This window comes from Eleutherodactylus coqui, chromosome 7 (genome assembly GCF_035609145.1).
Source record: "Eleutherodactylus coqui strain aEleCoq1 chromosome 7, aEleCoq1.hap1, whole genome shotgun sequence".
NCBI lineage: Eukaryota > Metazoa > Chordata > Amphibia > Anura > Eleutherodactylidae > Eleutherodactylus > Eleutherodactylus coqui.
In genome coordinates this window covers 126,530,035-126,547,048 of record NC_089843.1, presented here as the reverse complement: position 1 = coordinate 126,547,048, position 17,014 = coordinate 126,530,035, and the positions used below count along the sequence as shown (strand labels likewise).

Sequence of the window (17,014 nt, the reverse complement as noted above, 5' to 3'; positions counted from 1 at the left end):
CGGGTCGCACCTTCTCCCACGGCTCCGGCTCTCTGATGTGTCGGCGCATGTGCCTCTGCGAGACCCGCACAGAAATGGAGCATGCCGCGATTTGCTTTCCGCTTGAGATTTCTCGTGGACAAATCGCTGCCGTCCGCCTAGGATTGCGTTTTTTAAATGCAATCCTATGGCAGCTTCCACGGGCGGAAATTCTGCGAGAAATCCCGCCACAGAATTTCCACCCATGTGCAGGGGGCCATACACTGAAGCGGAGGTGTCTGCTGTATTTGCACCTCAGCTTCAGTGCACATCTGCTCTTTCAGATGGGTCAGACAGCTACACAGTGCAAGTGTGGGATTTCTTGGCTGATTGCGTTGACGTTAACGAAAGGCTAGACAGCATGACTCAGGGCCCAGGCAGTTCAAATCTGTAATGCGAGGTGGGCCATACTGCATATACAACACCATATTATAAAAATAATATTTTATTGAAATAAATGTACTTTTTACCAACATATGCTTAGTTCGTGTGCCATGTGGTACATAGCGCTACGCTGCCAGCCAAAATGGAAAATTGTGCTGACAGAATCCCTTTAAATTTAATGATTGAACATGCCTGTATGCATGCAAAACACTTTTCATGACAAAATAAGTGAATGTCTGCCTACATACTAACAACACATTATCAGGATGTATAGTATTTTTTATTTCTGTGGTTAACCAATTGGATAAACAATTTTTGAAACCGATACTATAAAGGTACGCAAAACATGATTACAAACTATTACTGTACCCAAGTCAATGCAAAAGGAGTTGTCAGAATAAGAGCCCGCAGAACTGGATAATTCCATGATGTATTTACCTCTGTTTGCCATGAATAATTCCAGCGCTGAATTTTGCAGAAGATAGCGTCGGGAAAATATGGCGCGAATCTCTGTGAAAAGCCATTTTCCATGAACTCCCTCTGTATAGCTAAGAATCTGAAAGACAAAAATGTACGAATACTTAAAACGTGTGCTGTATAAGGTAAATTCACCAACCTAACAAATAGGATATAGCATGATCTACAACGGTTTGTATTTACTACAACTACTATTACCTTAAAGTATAGGTTTCTGCAAACTGGTCTTTACAATCACACATCTTCAAGTCAAACTTTAAAGTAAAGGTCTTTGAGCAGCATTTTTAAAAATTTTTTATAGGTTCAAAATGTAATTCTTTTCTTTACAGCAGTTAGAGCTCCATTTTCCACATTTTTCCATGTGTTTCTAGATTTGCTTAAATAGGTAATCTAAGAATTGAAGTAATAAGTCTGATGAACAGAAATCTGAAGGGTACAACAAATCCTTCTAGAGTATTTACAGCGATTACTCATGCCAATGAGCCCCGATCTGAAGTATTGAAACTGACCCACTTAGCATCTATAGGTGAAACCCAGAGTTTATCACAGCTAATAATGTGTGTGACGTTGAATCGATATGCCCAAAGTACCCAATGAAACCTTAGTTAACACCAGATTGTTCACCTTCTAGACTACAGTCAATAGCAAGGCGAATGCTGAAAGAGATATTGGAGTAGTTGCAAGGTATGAGAATGGTGTAAACACATGATTTGGTTGTAGCTCTGATGGATCGGTCACTTGTAAACATTTAACGATGTATGCATACTTTATGCTCTTTGTTTTTCCTCTTCTTGGTTCCTTGGTACTCAGTAGTCAGTTTATAATTTAATTAGGGTGGACTATGTGACTCAACATTTATATTCTTAGGTAATACCATTAATAACTATATTCATACTAAAATGTTTTAAAGGTATACTTTATCACATGTATAATGTGTAATATCAGGTGACCATTTCATAAGTGGGGGTGGGGGAGTGTTTGTGTTTAATGTCTTTTATATGCAAAACTTTTAAATAAATAAACATATAAAAAATAAAAATCTGATTGGTGGGGTCTCGCCTCACCACTGAGATACCCAATGATCCCGAGAGCAGTGGTCCCATGTCCACTTTCTCCTCATCAATGCACTCCCACCCTGCAGTGAAGAGGGGCTTAAATAGAGCAGTGGACAAGCACATACTCTGGTGCTTCATTCATTTCAATGGGACTCATGGAAATTGCTAAGTGCTTTCACTTTGCTATCTCTGGTAGTCCCATTAAAATGAATAGAGTAAGAGCATGTTCGGTTGCCTCTCCATTCAATCTCCTCCTCACTGAGGGTGTGCAGTGAGGCGAAGACAACACAGGACCCAAGTTTTCTGGAGCAGTGGCAGTCTCATTGGTGAGTTCCCCACCAATCAGACTTTATTTCCTATTCTAGGATATGGTGATTCTGATACAACACTCTTAAAGAGTATTGTCTCATTTAGACAGGACAACAGTAGTCTAAATAATTGCACAAGCGCTGAAGTCACCACTAGGTTTTTAGCACTTGTGCAGAGCATTCACACAGGCAGATCACCGCTAGCTTGTCACTCGGGTATTTTGTAAGAACATTTATTGTAAAGTTGAGCAAACCTACTCTGTCGAGCTTCATGGTCGTTCGAGTATTAGTGTACTCGATGGTGCTCGTTACTTGAACGAGCATCAAGCCGTGTTCGACCCCCGCCTCAGTTTTTGGCCCCTCCCCGCCGCGCGAGTCAATGGCAAATTTTTTGTCGGGAGAGAGGGAGAGAGGAACGAACCAAGAAAAAAAAAAAGCTCGGCACCTGGCGTCCCACATACAAAAATGCTCGAGTCTCCCATTGTACAGCTCTCGAATTTTACGAAAAGCTCGACTCGAATAACGTGGACCTGAGCATTTGGGTGCTCGCTCATCTCTAATTTATTGATAGCTAGACACAGGTATCCTGTAAAACCACAGTATTAGAGAGAACTTCAGAAAAGAAGAGTTCAGATTAAACTTTGTGGACGAATGCTGCAACCTAGTGGCTTGGTTGGGTTAGCCTGGAAAATGAGAATACAAAAAGGGACAAAGGACAACTCTAAATTTGTTTATAAGAATTGTTTACAAACACATGCAAATATTCTATATTGTGGAAAATAGGACTTGCATGGCAAGGTTTCTATTATTTGTAACAACATAGTGACAGTACAATTGGCTCAGTTTGCACATATGTAAACTATGGCCTCCTACTAATGTTCTGCCTTGGTGAAAAAGCACCAATCGTCAGTTACTTCAAAATAATTGTTGATCCTATCAAAACAGATTAGCTTCAAGAGAGGTCTCGCTCCACCATCACCCTTGTCTACATCAGCACTTCAAAGTCTCTTGAGTTCAATTAAAATTGGATTAGATGTAAGACTGTCTTATGTAGGATAGCACCTTAAATAGTTGTCCCCAGTTACCATGACCACCTATCCTCAGACATTATCAGCTCAAGTAAAAAAACAATTGTAATATATGCCTAGAAATTATTACACAGCAATATAACCATGGACAATAACGGCATGTGTAATGATAAAGCTCCTTGATCACCTCTAAAATAGCTTTAGAAAAACACTCTAGAATATTTTATTCAATATGCAAGAAACACTGCAAAATGTTCATTCTTAATTTATGGATTATAATCTAAAAAGTGTGTTTCTACACTCCTCCCAATCTTCACAAAATAGTACATCTAGGGCCTAAAGGCACATTGACACACAAGGTGATTATTTGGGCACTGCCACTGTGGCCGTGTCATCAACAGCGGAACTGCTGCAGTGCAGATTCATACTACCTCTACAACTGCGGGAATCTAAGTGAAAAGTTAACAGTTAACCTATTCAGTGCTATACCCAAAGCAGACTGCAGCAATTTATCTGTAATGATTGACTCTCTGGTGCCATAATTACCAGGGCTGGCATCACTATAGGGAAAGCCTTGCATGTGACAAAAGGCTCTCAAAATTGCTCCTTGCAAAGGCAAAACTGTTCTCTATGGTTTCGATTCATAAAAATTAAATATCACATATGCATACCCCAAGATGATGTGTAGTAGATACTACAACCTGTCCGCAAAAAAAACATGAACCCATATTACTGTATTGATGCAAAAAAATTATTTTAAAAAAGTTACAGAAAGCAAAGATTAAGTAAAATTTAAGTGCGCACCTAAGGCCAAAACATTTTTGATTCAGGTTAGCACAGGGACTCTCAATAAGCGAGGTCCGTTGACGATGGGTTGTGAGCTCACGTATTTTGGCCAAAATATCAACTAATACCTTGCATCTATCAGTATTTATCAGAAACATGCAGTACGGCTTTGAATGCCAGGGGAACCCAGGGTGGCAGTGTGGTTCACCTGTGGGGTGCAGGGCAACCCACTGGATCGAAACATGGCGTCAATAATAGGTTTTAAGCATGCATGCTTCACTACAGATACCATGTAGTCTGACAACCTGTATATTTTTTGTGTAGCACTATGCAGCCACCCCCCTCAATATAAGGATGGTGTGTGAGTGGCTGCTCATTAGTGTCCTTCAAATGTGTAGTTTGGTCCTCCATTTAGCAGTTTGGCTGTATGCATGTTGGGGGATAAGTGGTGTATATGCCTGCCCTCCTGTATCAGTATATCAGTAAGTATATGGCCACTTTCTAGGATTTTTCTGCCTGTTTTTATCTTCCCCTTTCTGTGATTGAGGCCAAAATATGTTTCGACCTAGAAACGAACAACATGGCAAGCTACTTCAAAAAAATTGTAGGACACCATATATGGCATGTATATCGTTAGAATGTCTGCAACTGGCACCAAGCTTGAGAAAAAGCCACAGGATGTGAAGGACACTGTTTAAGCAGAAGAGAGAAGGCAGTATCAAATGAATCATCTCATCCTAATAGAGATGAGCGAACCTACTCGTTTCGAGTAATTACTCGATCGAGCACCGCAATTTTCGAGTACATCAGTACTCGGGTGAAAAGATTCGGGGGGCGCAGCAGCGGGGAACAGGGGGGAGCCCTCTCTCTCTCCCTCTCCCCCCCCACTCCCCGCTGCAACCCCCCACTCACCCACGGCGCCCCCGAATCTTTTCGCCCGAGTACGGAAGTACTCGAAAATCGTGGCGCTCGGGCGAAAAAGGGGTGTGGCCGAGTAGGTTCACTCATCTCTACATCCTAACATGGATATGGAATGCTCAATGGCAGGGAAAAACTTTGCCATTCAATGATGATGGATTTGTTGGCTGTTGTAATAAATGAGCAGCTATTACAACTGAAGTGGTGAGTGAACCTGGAGACTTTGACTAGCACTTTGCAGGTCAGAGTCGAAATACTGTATTTCCACAGGAGGCCAATTACAAGAGTGGCTAATGTCAATGAGAGCACTACCGCATGCAACTTACAGTAGCTGACTAAAAGCAATTAAACACAGACCAAAGTGATCAGGTACATTCTTCCACTGTGGTGTTCTTACACATTAAGCCAGCTGAATTAAAGCCCAACATGCTCCAAGCATGAAGAGATATGAGGAAAAACACGTTGCTTGAGATCAGGGATCAAGTAATTGAATGGAAAAGGTTTGCCATCAGAACAGAAATAACAAAAATTGGACATTCATTAACTGAGTGAAGGGATTAAAGTTAATTTGATGACAACAGTGTAAAGATCTGGGATGTTATTACTGGGTATGTAACACGGACTGGTAGTTTGCAACAGCTGATGTCTTCTCTCCCGATTACCGGAGGAGATGATAATGCTCCAGCAAATGATGTATCAGCTCATTTTATCTCATCACTGTGGGGCTGGGTGACAATGAAGTTCATATTTCACTAGATCCCATTGAAGACTGGGAAAATTACTTGACCTCTTGGCCTGAAATTTCACAAGAGGACAGAAATGCTTCTTCTGCAAGGCAATGCAATTTTTCAGGTGTCAACCTTTAGTCTGGCTTTAAAAATTAATTTCATTTATATTAACCAATGATATTGATATTTTCTTAGAACACCATTTGATACATGAAGCAGAGAATGGCAAATTGATGCGGCCTTAGATGGGTAAAGCTATTTCTTTGAAAGCTTATGTGGAAAGACAGATTTACAACAAGCAAAATTCCTATTTCATTCCGTAATATTTCTGCCGGATGAAGGCACCTAGAAGCTCAAGTCTGTAAATATTTCAGCCTGTCTTGACTTGCTGTTTTGTTTCAAATCTTAATAAACTTTAAGATACTAATAGAGTTAAAAAAATACAATAATTAGGTGGAAATCCACAAACGAAAGCCATACAGAATGTAGAACTCATCAGGAAGAGCATTACAGTAGAATCTTAACATGCAACTTTGCATCATGGCCACCATGTTTTGCATATAAACAGCAAGATTTACTCTTTATACTAGACTACTAATTGATAATTCACCATAATTAAAAAGTTCTAAAGTTCCACTTCCTGCAAATTCTCCAGAGAGGTATATTTAATGTACATGCACACCTTTTCTACTTGATCGCATTCTGAATCAGTATTTGCGATCCAAAACAGGGAGTTGGTCCAAACGATTCCATTATAGTTTTTCTATGTGTAGATTCCGTGGCTAGTTTTGACTTCCAAATATTAAAAACACAAAATACAAGCAAAATACCCTTCTGTGAGCTGGTGATAGCAAGCGTTATAAAAAGAAATGGGGACGTCAATCAATAGGCATAGGGTGGCTTTTAAAAGGACTGGTACAACAAACCTAGGACCAGTCTTAGTCAGCTGAACACCTATCAGATGGGGTTCACTAAGTTGTATACTGTATAAGAGGCAAAAAAAAATTGGCAATTTTGGGGTCATGACAGCAGTACAAGATAAAGCAAAAGTATGTTTAGACTGGTCTTCATAGCTTCAACCAAGCGTTAGAAGTAGATTAAGTGGTTAAACTAAATTGACACTTTCTTTAAAAGGTGACATATTAAGAGATAGTTAATCAAGGTGTACCATGCTCTCCACAGGGCTGTGAGAGAATTGCACTATTACTATTATCCTTATAAGAGTACTACAACAATGCCAGATTAGACCGAGAAGAGCAAACTGTATAAGAAAATTTTCTAGAAAGTAGTATTTAGACTTTAATACGTGTAGCATCTTCAAATCCATAAATAGCATAATCCAGAAAGGTCATAAATTAAACTCCTCCTGTTCCTACTGAAAGGTCAGGGAGAGTAAAGGGATTCCAGCAGTTCCCTACAATATAGGGAATAAATCACCAGATACTTCTGTCCTCATATACCACCTCCCACAGAGGGCGGTTATGACATGACCTGGCTAGTTTTCCAAAATAAATACCATAAATCCCTCTCCCCGCATCTACCTTTAGAACCGTTAAAAGGTATCCATAACACAGATTACTAATATATCGATAAACGCCTTACTGCTGGTATAACTTCAGTATTAGCTCTGTGTGACAGTAAGGCAGATAACGGTTACCTTCAAATTACTCAATCACAGTATATATGGTAACACAAATCTCAATTATTGCTCAAAAATACCTCATGTTAAAATATGGGAAATTGTAAGTCCGTTTGTAAATTGGATATTAAAATTAGCTGAAAATACAATGTGACCTTAAAGAGGTATTCTGGGCCTTTACAACTGATGACCTATCCTTTGGCGAGGTCATCGATAGTTGCTCTCCAGGGATCCATTGTTCGGGATCCCCACCCATCAGCTCATTGCCCGGCCCGCTGTCAGTGAAGCAGGACCGGATGTTCTCACTGAAATCAATGGAAGTGCTGCACTTCTTTTACAGTTCCTACTCCTATTATGGTCAGGACCAGAGGATAGGTAATCAGTTGGTAAAGACCAGAATACTCCTTTAAGCAAAATGTACATTTATTTTTCATATATTACACATCCATAAGTATAGGCTATAGTGGGTTCAGCCATATCTATCACACCCAATGACAACAGATGCATAAAATCAAGATTATGGTCATTCGTTATCCTTCATACTGCCAATATTTGGACAATAGTGAAGAGCTTGGTGACTTTCAGGGAGACATTACTACCTTTCCATCAAATCGGGTCAAGTAAAGTTAGCTGTTAGAGAAGCCCGTGTCATATAAAAAGAGGTGGCGTTGTGAATTATAGAAACATCTAGGAGTGATAACCGTTCAGCAACAAAGTGGAAGACGTCTGCCAAAAGCTTTTAGATTGTGTTGGGGAAAAAAACGGCACAAAAGCCAGAAATCACCATATGCAATGCCAAGCAGACAGCCATTCAAATCTGTAGCAATGGAAACGTGTTCTTCGAAATTGGGAATTCTGCTGCACCATCTGGTACTCTGTCGAATCTGCTTCTGTTTGATATCATGACCAAAGCACACTTCCTGTACTGTAGATATGCCAGAAAATGACTACAGCTAGCAAATTCTGATTTTTAGTTGCATCATTATGAAATGATTACGGTTCAAGAGGTGTATTGCAAAAGGCAGTACGATTCTAAAATGCTGCAGAAGGACGAGCGCTCTCTAGGACCTTGTGCTTGGCACATGCCTGAACCCTAATGATTGTACACTTATACAAGCAATACCAAAAATACGAAGAAAAAAATAAAACTTCCCATAAAGGCAACATACAAAAAGACCTGGAAGCCCTGACGGATGTTGCACTGTACGGTTTTCATTATTTGCACCTCCTTATCTCCAATACCACTTCATTTTCGAGAAAATGTAATAATAAAACCCTCATCTATTATCCTCTTACTGATCTAGTCAAGTGGAAATGGTTAATAACATGCTACAAATTGAACTTCAATCACCTAATTTCCTTTTTTCTTTTTATAAGCAATCTGCATTAAAATATTACCTGCAAATATAATTTGTTTTACAGGCAAGCGGGTGCCGTATTTATGGAGGCTATGGACATTAAGTGTTTTGAGCCCAAGTATTAAATATATCCAATGTTTCCTTTATCTGTAGTGCTAAAACATGATCTCATTTTATTACAGTGCAATAATACAAGGGGCTTATCTTGGTGAACACAGGGCCATCAAGTCAGCCTAATAGTAGGCATTATACAATAGGTCATTTATCTTGTTTTCAAATTTTTGGTTGCAATGGTTAGTTTATGAATTGGTACATTATTGTGGATGAAATTGCCGCCTATTTAAAAAAGTTAATCTGTTTACAAGCCGGCTTATCTTTAAATGCCAGGGCTATTAGGGAACATGTCCATAACTGTCAAGAAAAGTGAATTTAAGGGAAAGTAGGGAATATTACACAAATAAAAGCCATAATGATTTAAGACTTTTCTCAGTAAGTAGACTGTTGCTGGATCATAAAATGTCTCTACAATTGTACAGTTTTTAGCAAAGTATGTAATAGAGCTGGCGTGCTTATTGGCTGCCGACACAGCTCATTCATCATTCCTGCTTGTTTACCAACCAAGTAATGTGTGTTTTTACGGTTTGGTTCAAATCATACGATTTATTTTACCAAAGAGAAGGTGCCAACCAAAATGACCGCAGCAAACGGACTGATGTACTCATCTGAAATACCTGGGGACCTGTAACACCTTGCCTAAATGTGTCATGCAAAAGAATTCTTAGCCTCGCCAGCTCTTGTAGATACCACACGGTTTGGGTACCTAAAATTCTTATTATTAAATGCACATTAATGTTAAAAATTTGCTGAGATATGTCAACGAAACACAAAGTGTGGTAAGAGGTCCGTGAACCGCAGAACCGGTTGTGTGGTAGGTAGACCCCTCATTCCTTAGGTCGCAGATGACTAAAGGCCCATTTAGACAACAAAGACCTCTTTTGAGCGACTTTTGAGCGATAATCGTTGTGTCCATTTACAGTGCAAGGTGATCGCTCAAACGTTGAGCGACCACCTTGCACTCCAAGTGGGGGATGCAGAAGACTAGCGGGGCTGCTTGTCTTCTGCATCCAGCTGTTCCCCGCTCAGAGCGCCCGGCTGTTATACAGCCGAGCGCTCCGAGAGGAAGATACAGAAGACAAGCGGGGTGGCCCCCCTTGTCTTCTGCATCCAGCTGTTTTCTGCTCGGAGTGCCTGGTTGTTATACAGCCAAGCGCTCCAAGCAGAGGAAGCAGAAGACAAGCAGGGTGGTCCCACTTGTCTTCTGCATCCAGCTGTTCCCTGCTCAGAGCGCCCGGCTGTTATACAGCCGAGCACTCTGAGCGGGGAATGAAGAACGCAGCTGGACAGCTCTGTTCTTCATATACTCAGCCCGTTTTCAGGGAGCGGGATACGGTTGAAACAATAGTATGAGCGGTATCCCGCTGTGAATTGCTGATAAGGCTCGTCGTTGTCTTTCATCAGCATGCTGAAAGACAACGAGGAGTGACGGTTTAACGAAAACGATGTCAGTGCAGTTAGACAACGATTATTGCTCAAAAGACGGCTTTTGTGTGAATTTTGAGCGATAACTGTTGTGTCTAAATGGGCCTTAAGAGGACAGAAGTAGATGAACAGCACGTGCTTGACTGTCTCTCTTTGATGTCTTATGTCAGACATGTTGGCACCAATATCCTCTGGTCTAGTCTTGCAATTTTATTCTACAGAAGACCTCAGTCATGTCTTCTTGCATCAAAACATAAGACCATGTCACCATAATCTATCGTGTACCCCAGAGGATGGTGTGGTTCTTAATGATTTTACAGGGCATGGTTGATTATAGAATTCATAACATTTTGTATAAATACAGTAATATAAAGCAGGCAAACTATGTTTTTTTGTCCAACCCACCGGCACAACCTATTCATACATTAAGTCTAATAAACATCTAAGTAACAAAACTATATGGAGAAAACAGGGGGCACTTATTGTTTCTATATATGAAACATACTGGACAAATCGTGCCAGGAACTAAAGACACAATAAAAGATGTAAAATTATTCATTCCATGCAGCTCTCCAGTCATATATTCCTGTCATCGTTTATCAGCAAATGAGTTTATCAAATTAATGAGGCCGCGGACAAATGGGCTGCTTAATGAGAGCTCTTAAGAATGTGGCCCAAGTTCTGCTCCACTGATGATCACATCAAAGTGACAGAAAAGAACAAAAAGGGCTAACCCTACATCTCATGCTCACAAAAGCCACAACCAAAACATTTGTTCATACAGACTGCGCTTTTAGATATTTCTTATGTTAAATGTATTTGGGGATTAACAAATTAAATTGGGATTTCAATACACAATCCACATGCTTAGAGAGGTCTGAAAACAAAGCATGGTATATAACAAATAGATCATATGCATGCTTAAATTGGAATATGCTCAAAACTATAGCTTCTGAAAGGAGATTGCGTTCCATTGTGTTACTTACCTATAGACAGCCAATATTTTACTTTCAAAGTAAACTCTAGTTTGGAAGCACATTAAAGTGGATATTTCACCCGACAGAGGTTCGATCTACTATTAGTCCGAATGTCGCGAAAAATGGTGGTCAAAATATAATTTAGCAGACATATATGAGCCTGGTATATACATAGGGAAAGCACTCACCTACCAGTGACAGGGAGCTGCAGTGTATCGGCATGTATACATAGCATCCATCAATAGCGGAAGAAGCAAGAGGGCACGTAGAGTGCTCCTCTCATGACTACGGTGGTCGCATAACTATTTGCCCACAGTATTCTTCAAAAGGCCATATTGGCAAAATAGCACAATATTGTTTTGTCCTGTTTGGGCCAATAGTGCAACAGATCCGTCCCCTTAAATGGAACAGCATAGTGTAATGACTAAGGATGAGCAAGCATACTCGCTAAAGCACTACTCGTCAGTATCTCACTGCTCGTCCTTAAAGATTCGGGTGCCGCCGCGGGGAGCTGCGGGGGATAGCGGGGAGGAACGGAGGGGAGATCTCTCTCTCCCTCTCTCCCCCCGCTCTCCCCTGCTCCCCGCCGCAACTCACCTGTCAGCCGCAGCGGTCCCCGAATCTTCAGGGACGAGCAGAGAGATACTTGTCTAAAGCACATTACTCGGACGAGTACTGCTTTAGCGAGTATACTCGCTCATCCCTAGTAATGACAGATCCTCTTTAAATATCAAGATATTTCTATATAGTACAGCCTTCAAAATGGCTTCTTTATTTCCTCTCTCCTTTAGTGAATGATTCTAGTAAAAGCCTAGAACCTGCCTAAGGCTCGTTCTTCACAGGGTAAGGCAAAGGCCACCAGTCCCTTTTGTTCTACAAAAGATAGGTAGGAGGATCAACAAATAGAATATCCTGTTACAAAAATGGCATGGAAACAAGACATCTGTGGGAGGAAGCCATATTATGCTCTTGCTATGGGGCCCACTTTCCTCTATGTTTGCCCTCTGGATCATGGAAGACCCATGCAAAGCAATGTCCAGGGCAATGTCACTTCCAATTAATTCTTTCATGACACCTTATGCCAAACATGCTATTTGATATTTGGCAGAAATGCAGCAAATGCCACAAATCAAGAACACGGCTATGTAAGACATTAAAGGGACAAGAGAACATTGTACTAATGCACAGAACAAAAACTTCCTTTTTAAAAGGCTGTGATGACGCAGTGTTGTATAATGAGGCTAAACTGATGTGTTCACATTTATTGAGTGTTTTCAGGCAATCGCATTTTTTTTTTTTGCTACAGTGGAAACTCAAATCTTGCACACAATGGGGAGCCATCCCTTTGTTAGCAGACTCACAGCTTAGCTCTACTCTAAAAAGTAACTTTTCTCTATGTTATGAGTTATTCATCTGTGACAATTTCTGGAGTCCAAATAAAAGCTCTGTTTTTTTATTATTGGTGCAGCCTCATTGTTTTGTCCTCCCTGGCAAAGTTCTTTTAGGACATTAAGCCTGCATTTACCATAATACGGATTAGGCTCTTTTTGTCCTATTGCAGTGTTTGTTAGCAGGTTAGTCTTTTTACATTCTTCACAGCCTGCCTACAGATTACCCTTTAGGCCTCACAAAATACTTCTGTGGATTTACAAAAATGCCAGCGTGGTCTTGGGGTTAATTGGAAGAAAAGTGAAGCCTTTAACACATTGACTCATTAAACATTTAGTCCACTACATGCTAAGCACAGATGAGAGAGAAAAGATCAGAACAATCATATGATAGCGGAATAGTTAGAAATAATGATAACCAGTTGTTCTACACAATGAACACCTTTCATCCGCAGGCAAAAAGCTTAAATTGTGTAAAGACTCTTCAATAGCATCACTAGAAGATGACTTACACCAGGTGTAACACTTCTGAAAACAACAAGCTACACACACCAAAAAAAACTTTCAATAAACTCCATTCACTTTGTGATTAAACTTGAATTCATTAGTTTTATGACACTACAGTAATCTGCCGTGTCCACCGGAAAGATCAGGTTCACACTGTGTGGAGAGGAAAAGAAAAGTCTACTTATAAAAAGCAAATGATAAAGCAAAATGTAAAAAAAAAAACAGATGTCATGACAAGTAAACACAGTCTAAAAGCACATACTGACTGGAAAAAATATTAAAGGGGTAGTCTAAGATAAGCGTTCTCTAAAAACAGCTCCCCAGTGGCCACAACTTAACATACTGACCTCTCTCCACAAGCCCCCCACCGACGGCTTCAGGTCTCCCTGCTGACGTATTGTTTAGAGCAGTTTTTATGGTCCCCCAGGGGTCGGTTTTGACTTGCTGGGGCTCCATGTCAGCAAGAAAAAATTTGGGGGTGTACGCGATGTTAACGGGGGTCCACGTGAGCAGACTCCAGTTAGCAGGTCATTATCAACATTTAGGCGTTCTGTAAATGACAATGCACCTTACACATTTGTGTACATAATACTTATAACAGGCATAGAAATTACTGACCGCTGATATTTCATAAAATCGTTTACGTAAAGTAAAGCTTTCCCGTGATTTGCCAGAGCCAAAGAGGTTTTGCACGAGCTATACCCATCTGCTTTGTGGTGTGCTATGTTTGTGTGCAAGTTTTTATAAGTTTTCATACCGGCAGCAAAGCATTGTTCATACCTGTTGCTTATCCTGCATTATGGACTATCGCAAGACCGTTTTCGATAGCTTTTCCATTTTCATACTTCGTGTAAAGGGGTTTTAGCGCGATCGCCAATCTTCTTACAAAAAAAATAGATTGCAAAGCACTGGACATGGAGATTTGAGACTATACCTCACTAATTTGAAGCCAAATATTGAACAATTCCTATCAGAGCATCAGGCTCGTCCCTCCCATTAGCAGCATTATTTGTGTTTTAATGTAATGTAAGAAAATTACTAGGTTCTGATTTGCTTTTAATAAGTTAAGGAAAATTCAATATTAGGCGGGCAGGGGGTCTACAGAAAACAGGGAAAAATAAATAAATAAAAAGAAAATCGGAAAGTGGTCTATGGGGCAAAAAATGTTTGTGAACCTCCGGTTTAGAGGCTGCTGTCAGCCTATGACGTCCGGTAAACCTGCTGCTGCAGCCGGTGACCTAGTTCAGCCTGCTCCGGTCTCTTCATTTTCAGTCAGTAGGCAGCAACATGCCTCACAAAAAAATGAAGCCCCTGCATTGCAGCCCGGCTCTAGGCCCCCACATTTACCGGGGCTAGTTTTTCCCCCTTTCCAGACCTGCACAGAAAATAGTCCCACACACTCCAGGCAATCCTAATAAATGGCACTACAGTATGTTATGTACCCTGAATTTCCTTCTTTACTGCCCCCACCAATTTATATTATTTAAGCATAATATGCAGAATTCCAGGAATTTAGCCTATTAAGGATTATTCTGTACTTCCACATATTGCTAATCTGCGAGTCTGAGCTAACAGACTGTGGCAGTGCTGCTGGAGGCCCTTCTCTGTCACAGTAGCAGAATGGAACGACCACGCATGCTCTAGTTCTCCTCTGACGAAGAACCATAAGCAATGTAATGAGGCCACTTTACATACAGACCGCTATGCAGCAGAGAGCTGGGGAGCTACTACACATGTATGCCCGCTGAATGCTCAAGGAGGTGGACCGGTGTTTCAGCCACAGGAGAAACAATCGGGGTTGTTACTGCAGATGGAAACTTACTGCATATAAACAACCAAACACTTTAAGTGGGTGTATATGGAATTTATTTTTAAAGACCTATTCAGTTAAGAAAAACGTTTCATTGGGATGTCTAACAAAAGCGATAATGTATCTACAGGAGGGGATAGATGGCCTCACCGATTTCCGTTTTCTCCAAGACGCAATGATTTTTTTATCATGGCTTCTCCATGATTATATGCATAGAGCACTAAGCAGGACACAACCTCTTATTAAACTTAGTAGAGTTGATAAACCCAAGCGCAAGAATCACTTTCAATGTGACAATTGTCACACAGCAGCCTTACTTTGAGCCTAAGCTTAGGTCTCAGCTACAGAGAAAAACCTATGTAAAAAAAAAAAACAAAAAAAAAACCCTTTGAATATCTGCGTAGTACTATATGTTACTGCTTATACTTCATATTTCACGTGGCATGCATAAGCAGTATCAGAGCCAGGCTGTAGATCTAAAAATGGGCAATCTAATATTTTTACACATCCAACACATCCCAGTTTGGGCCTTACGGTTAGATACTCTTAGCACCACGTACGGTAAAAAAAACAAGATCTTTGTTGCAGCTTTTCCACCGCACATTTTTTATGTAATCTCTATTTTAGTCCGTCTTGAACTCAGCCATGGAACAATCCTAGATCACACTGCACACTAACTGAATCGAAAATTGGTCTTGGGCTGGGTGGTATTTCTGAAGTATACAACCACTCAATAGTTAAGTGAAGAAAATTGAAAAGACATCCAAAGCCCAGCAACAAAACAGTTAAAGACTCCGAATTATTGTTCCCCTGGCTATGAAGGTCCGCTACATTGTGGCCAGCGCAAACATCAGACGAGTTAAGATTACTGCCTATTATCTCAATAATTCTCTCCGCTTTCCCCCTTATAGCCTTTTGCTATCAACATACACTACTTGAAAAGCTTTGCTTCAGCTAAGGAGTAAACTTCTTCTAATCCGCCTATTATTGAGCTCTTAATTGGATTGGAAGCAGGGTGGTGTATAAAATAGCCTCTTTTCACTCTTTTCCAGACTTAAAGGTGAACTCTCCTGCAATCATGAATGAGCCTTTTTACACAAACTGCCTGGAACCTTTTGTTAAGGAAAAGAAAAAAATATTAAGCTGTTAAACGGTAAAAAAAGCAGTACGGTAGGAAAACTAAGCATGGACAGCAGTATTTTCCTGAATGACTCATGGTATTCAGGCTAGAGCAAGCAAAATGAAAATATAGGCCTTCTAGGCAGGCACCATGAATGGGGGAGGACAGTTTACAGCTTTTATTCTCCGGATAAAGTAAACCACAGGGAAAAAAAAAAAAAAATCAGAAGAGAGTCTTACATTAGCCACCTTTTTCTACTGAAAGCCCATGGTTTCTCTTAACCAAGTGCAAAAAGAAAAAAAAAAAAAGTATGTCACAGAGATGCAGCCAGTTGCAAGTCTCCTCTAAAAGGAGAAAGGCCCCTAAGTTCCCTGACCTGCCAAGCCAAAATGCCCTAGAAGGGTCAAAAGACCAGTGTATACCCTAAGTGAAGCTTAGGAAGGCCAGGCTCTCCTATGGAAATTGCCTAAGCAGTCATCTTTGTATCCTGCGAGGTGCAAAATGCTAGAAAACTGGCGTAAAAAGGCATAGATTTTGGTGCATGCCCTATTTGCACAGAGATTTGTGACTTTACTTTCTAAATTGCTCGACAATTTTTTAAAACTTTTTTAAAAGTAGGGAGCGTTGTTGCACTTGGCCGAACAGATTTAGTATGAATTGCAGCAAAAATTGGTGTAAATTATAACAATCTACGCCAGCTCATAGCTGGCTTACATTTCAGTTTCTAGAACACACAAGGTCCAATATTCACCAAATTTATTAAGAGGCTGCCACTTAAAGGGAATCTGTCATGTCCTTTAAGTTGCTCTGACTGATTTTGGCACTCATTTATGAGGTAATCTGCAATGGTTTTGAACCCCTTCCCCACTAAATAACGGAAATACGCCATGTGGTCGTAAAAGATGTGTTGAGTAGGCTCTGGAGCAGAGTCTGCTCCATACCCAGCGACTATTGGCGGTTTTTGACAGCTGACA

The 17,014-nt window shown here is 40.5% G+C and overlaps 1 protein-coding gene across 2 annotated transcripts in view; it reads right to left on the bottom strand.

Annotated features, from left to right (window-relative positions):
• LRBA (LPS responsive beige-like anchor protein) overlaps positions 1-17,014 on the bottom strand; it is a 503,130-nt gene that overhangs the window by 160,364 nt on the left and 325,752 nt on the right. For both annotated transcript variants that reach the window (XM_066573657.1, XM_066573658.1), the window contains one exon: positions 841-958. In XM_066573657.1, coding sequence (XP_066429754.1) covers positions 841-958 — 118 coding nt within the window. The remainder of the gene's footprint in view (positions 1-840; positions 959-17,014) is intronic.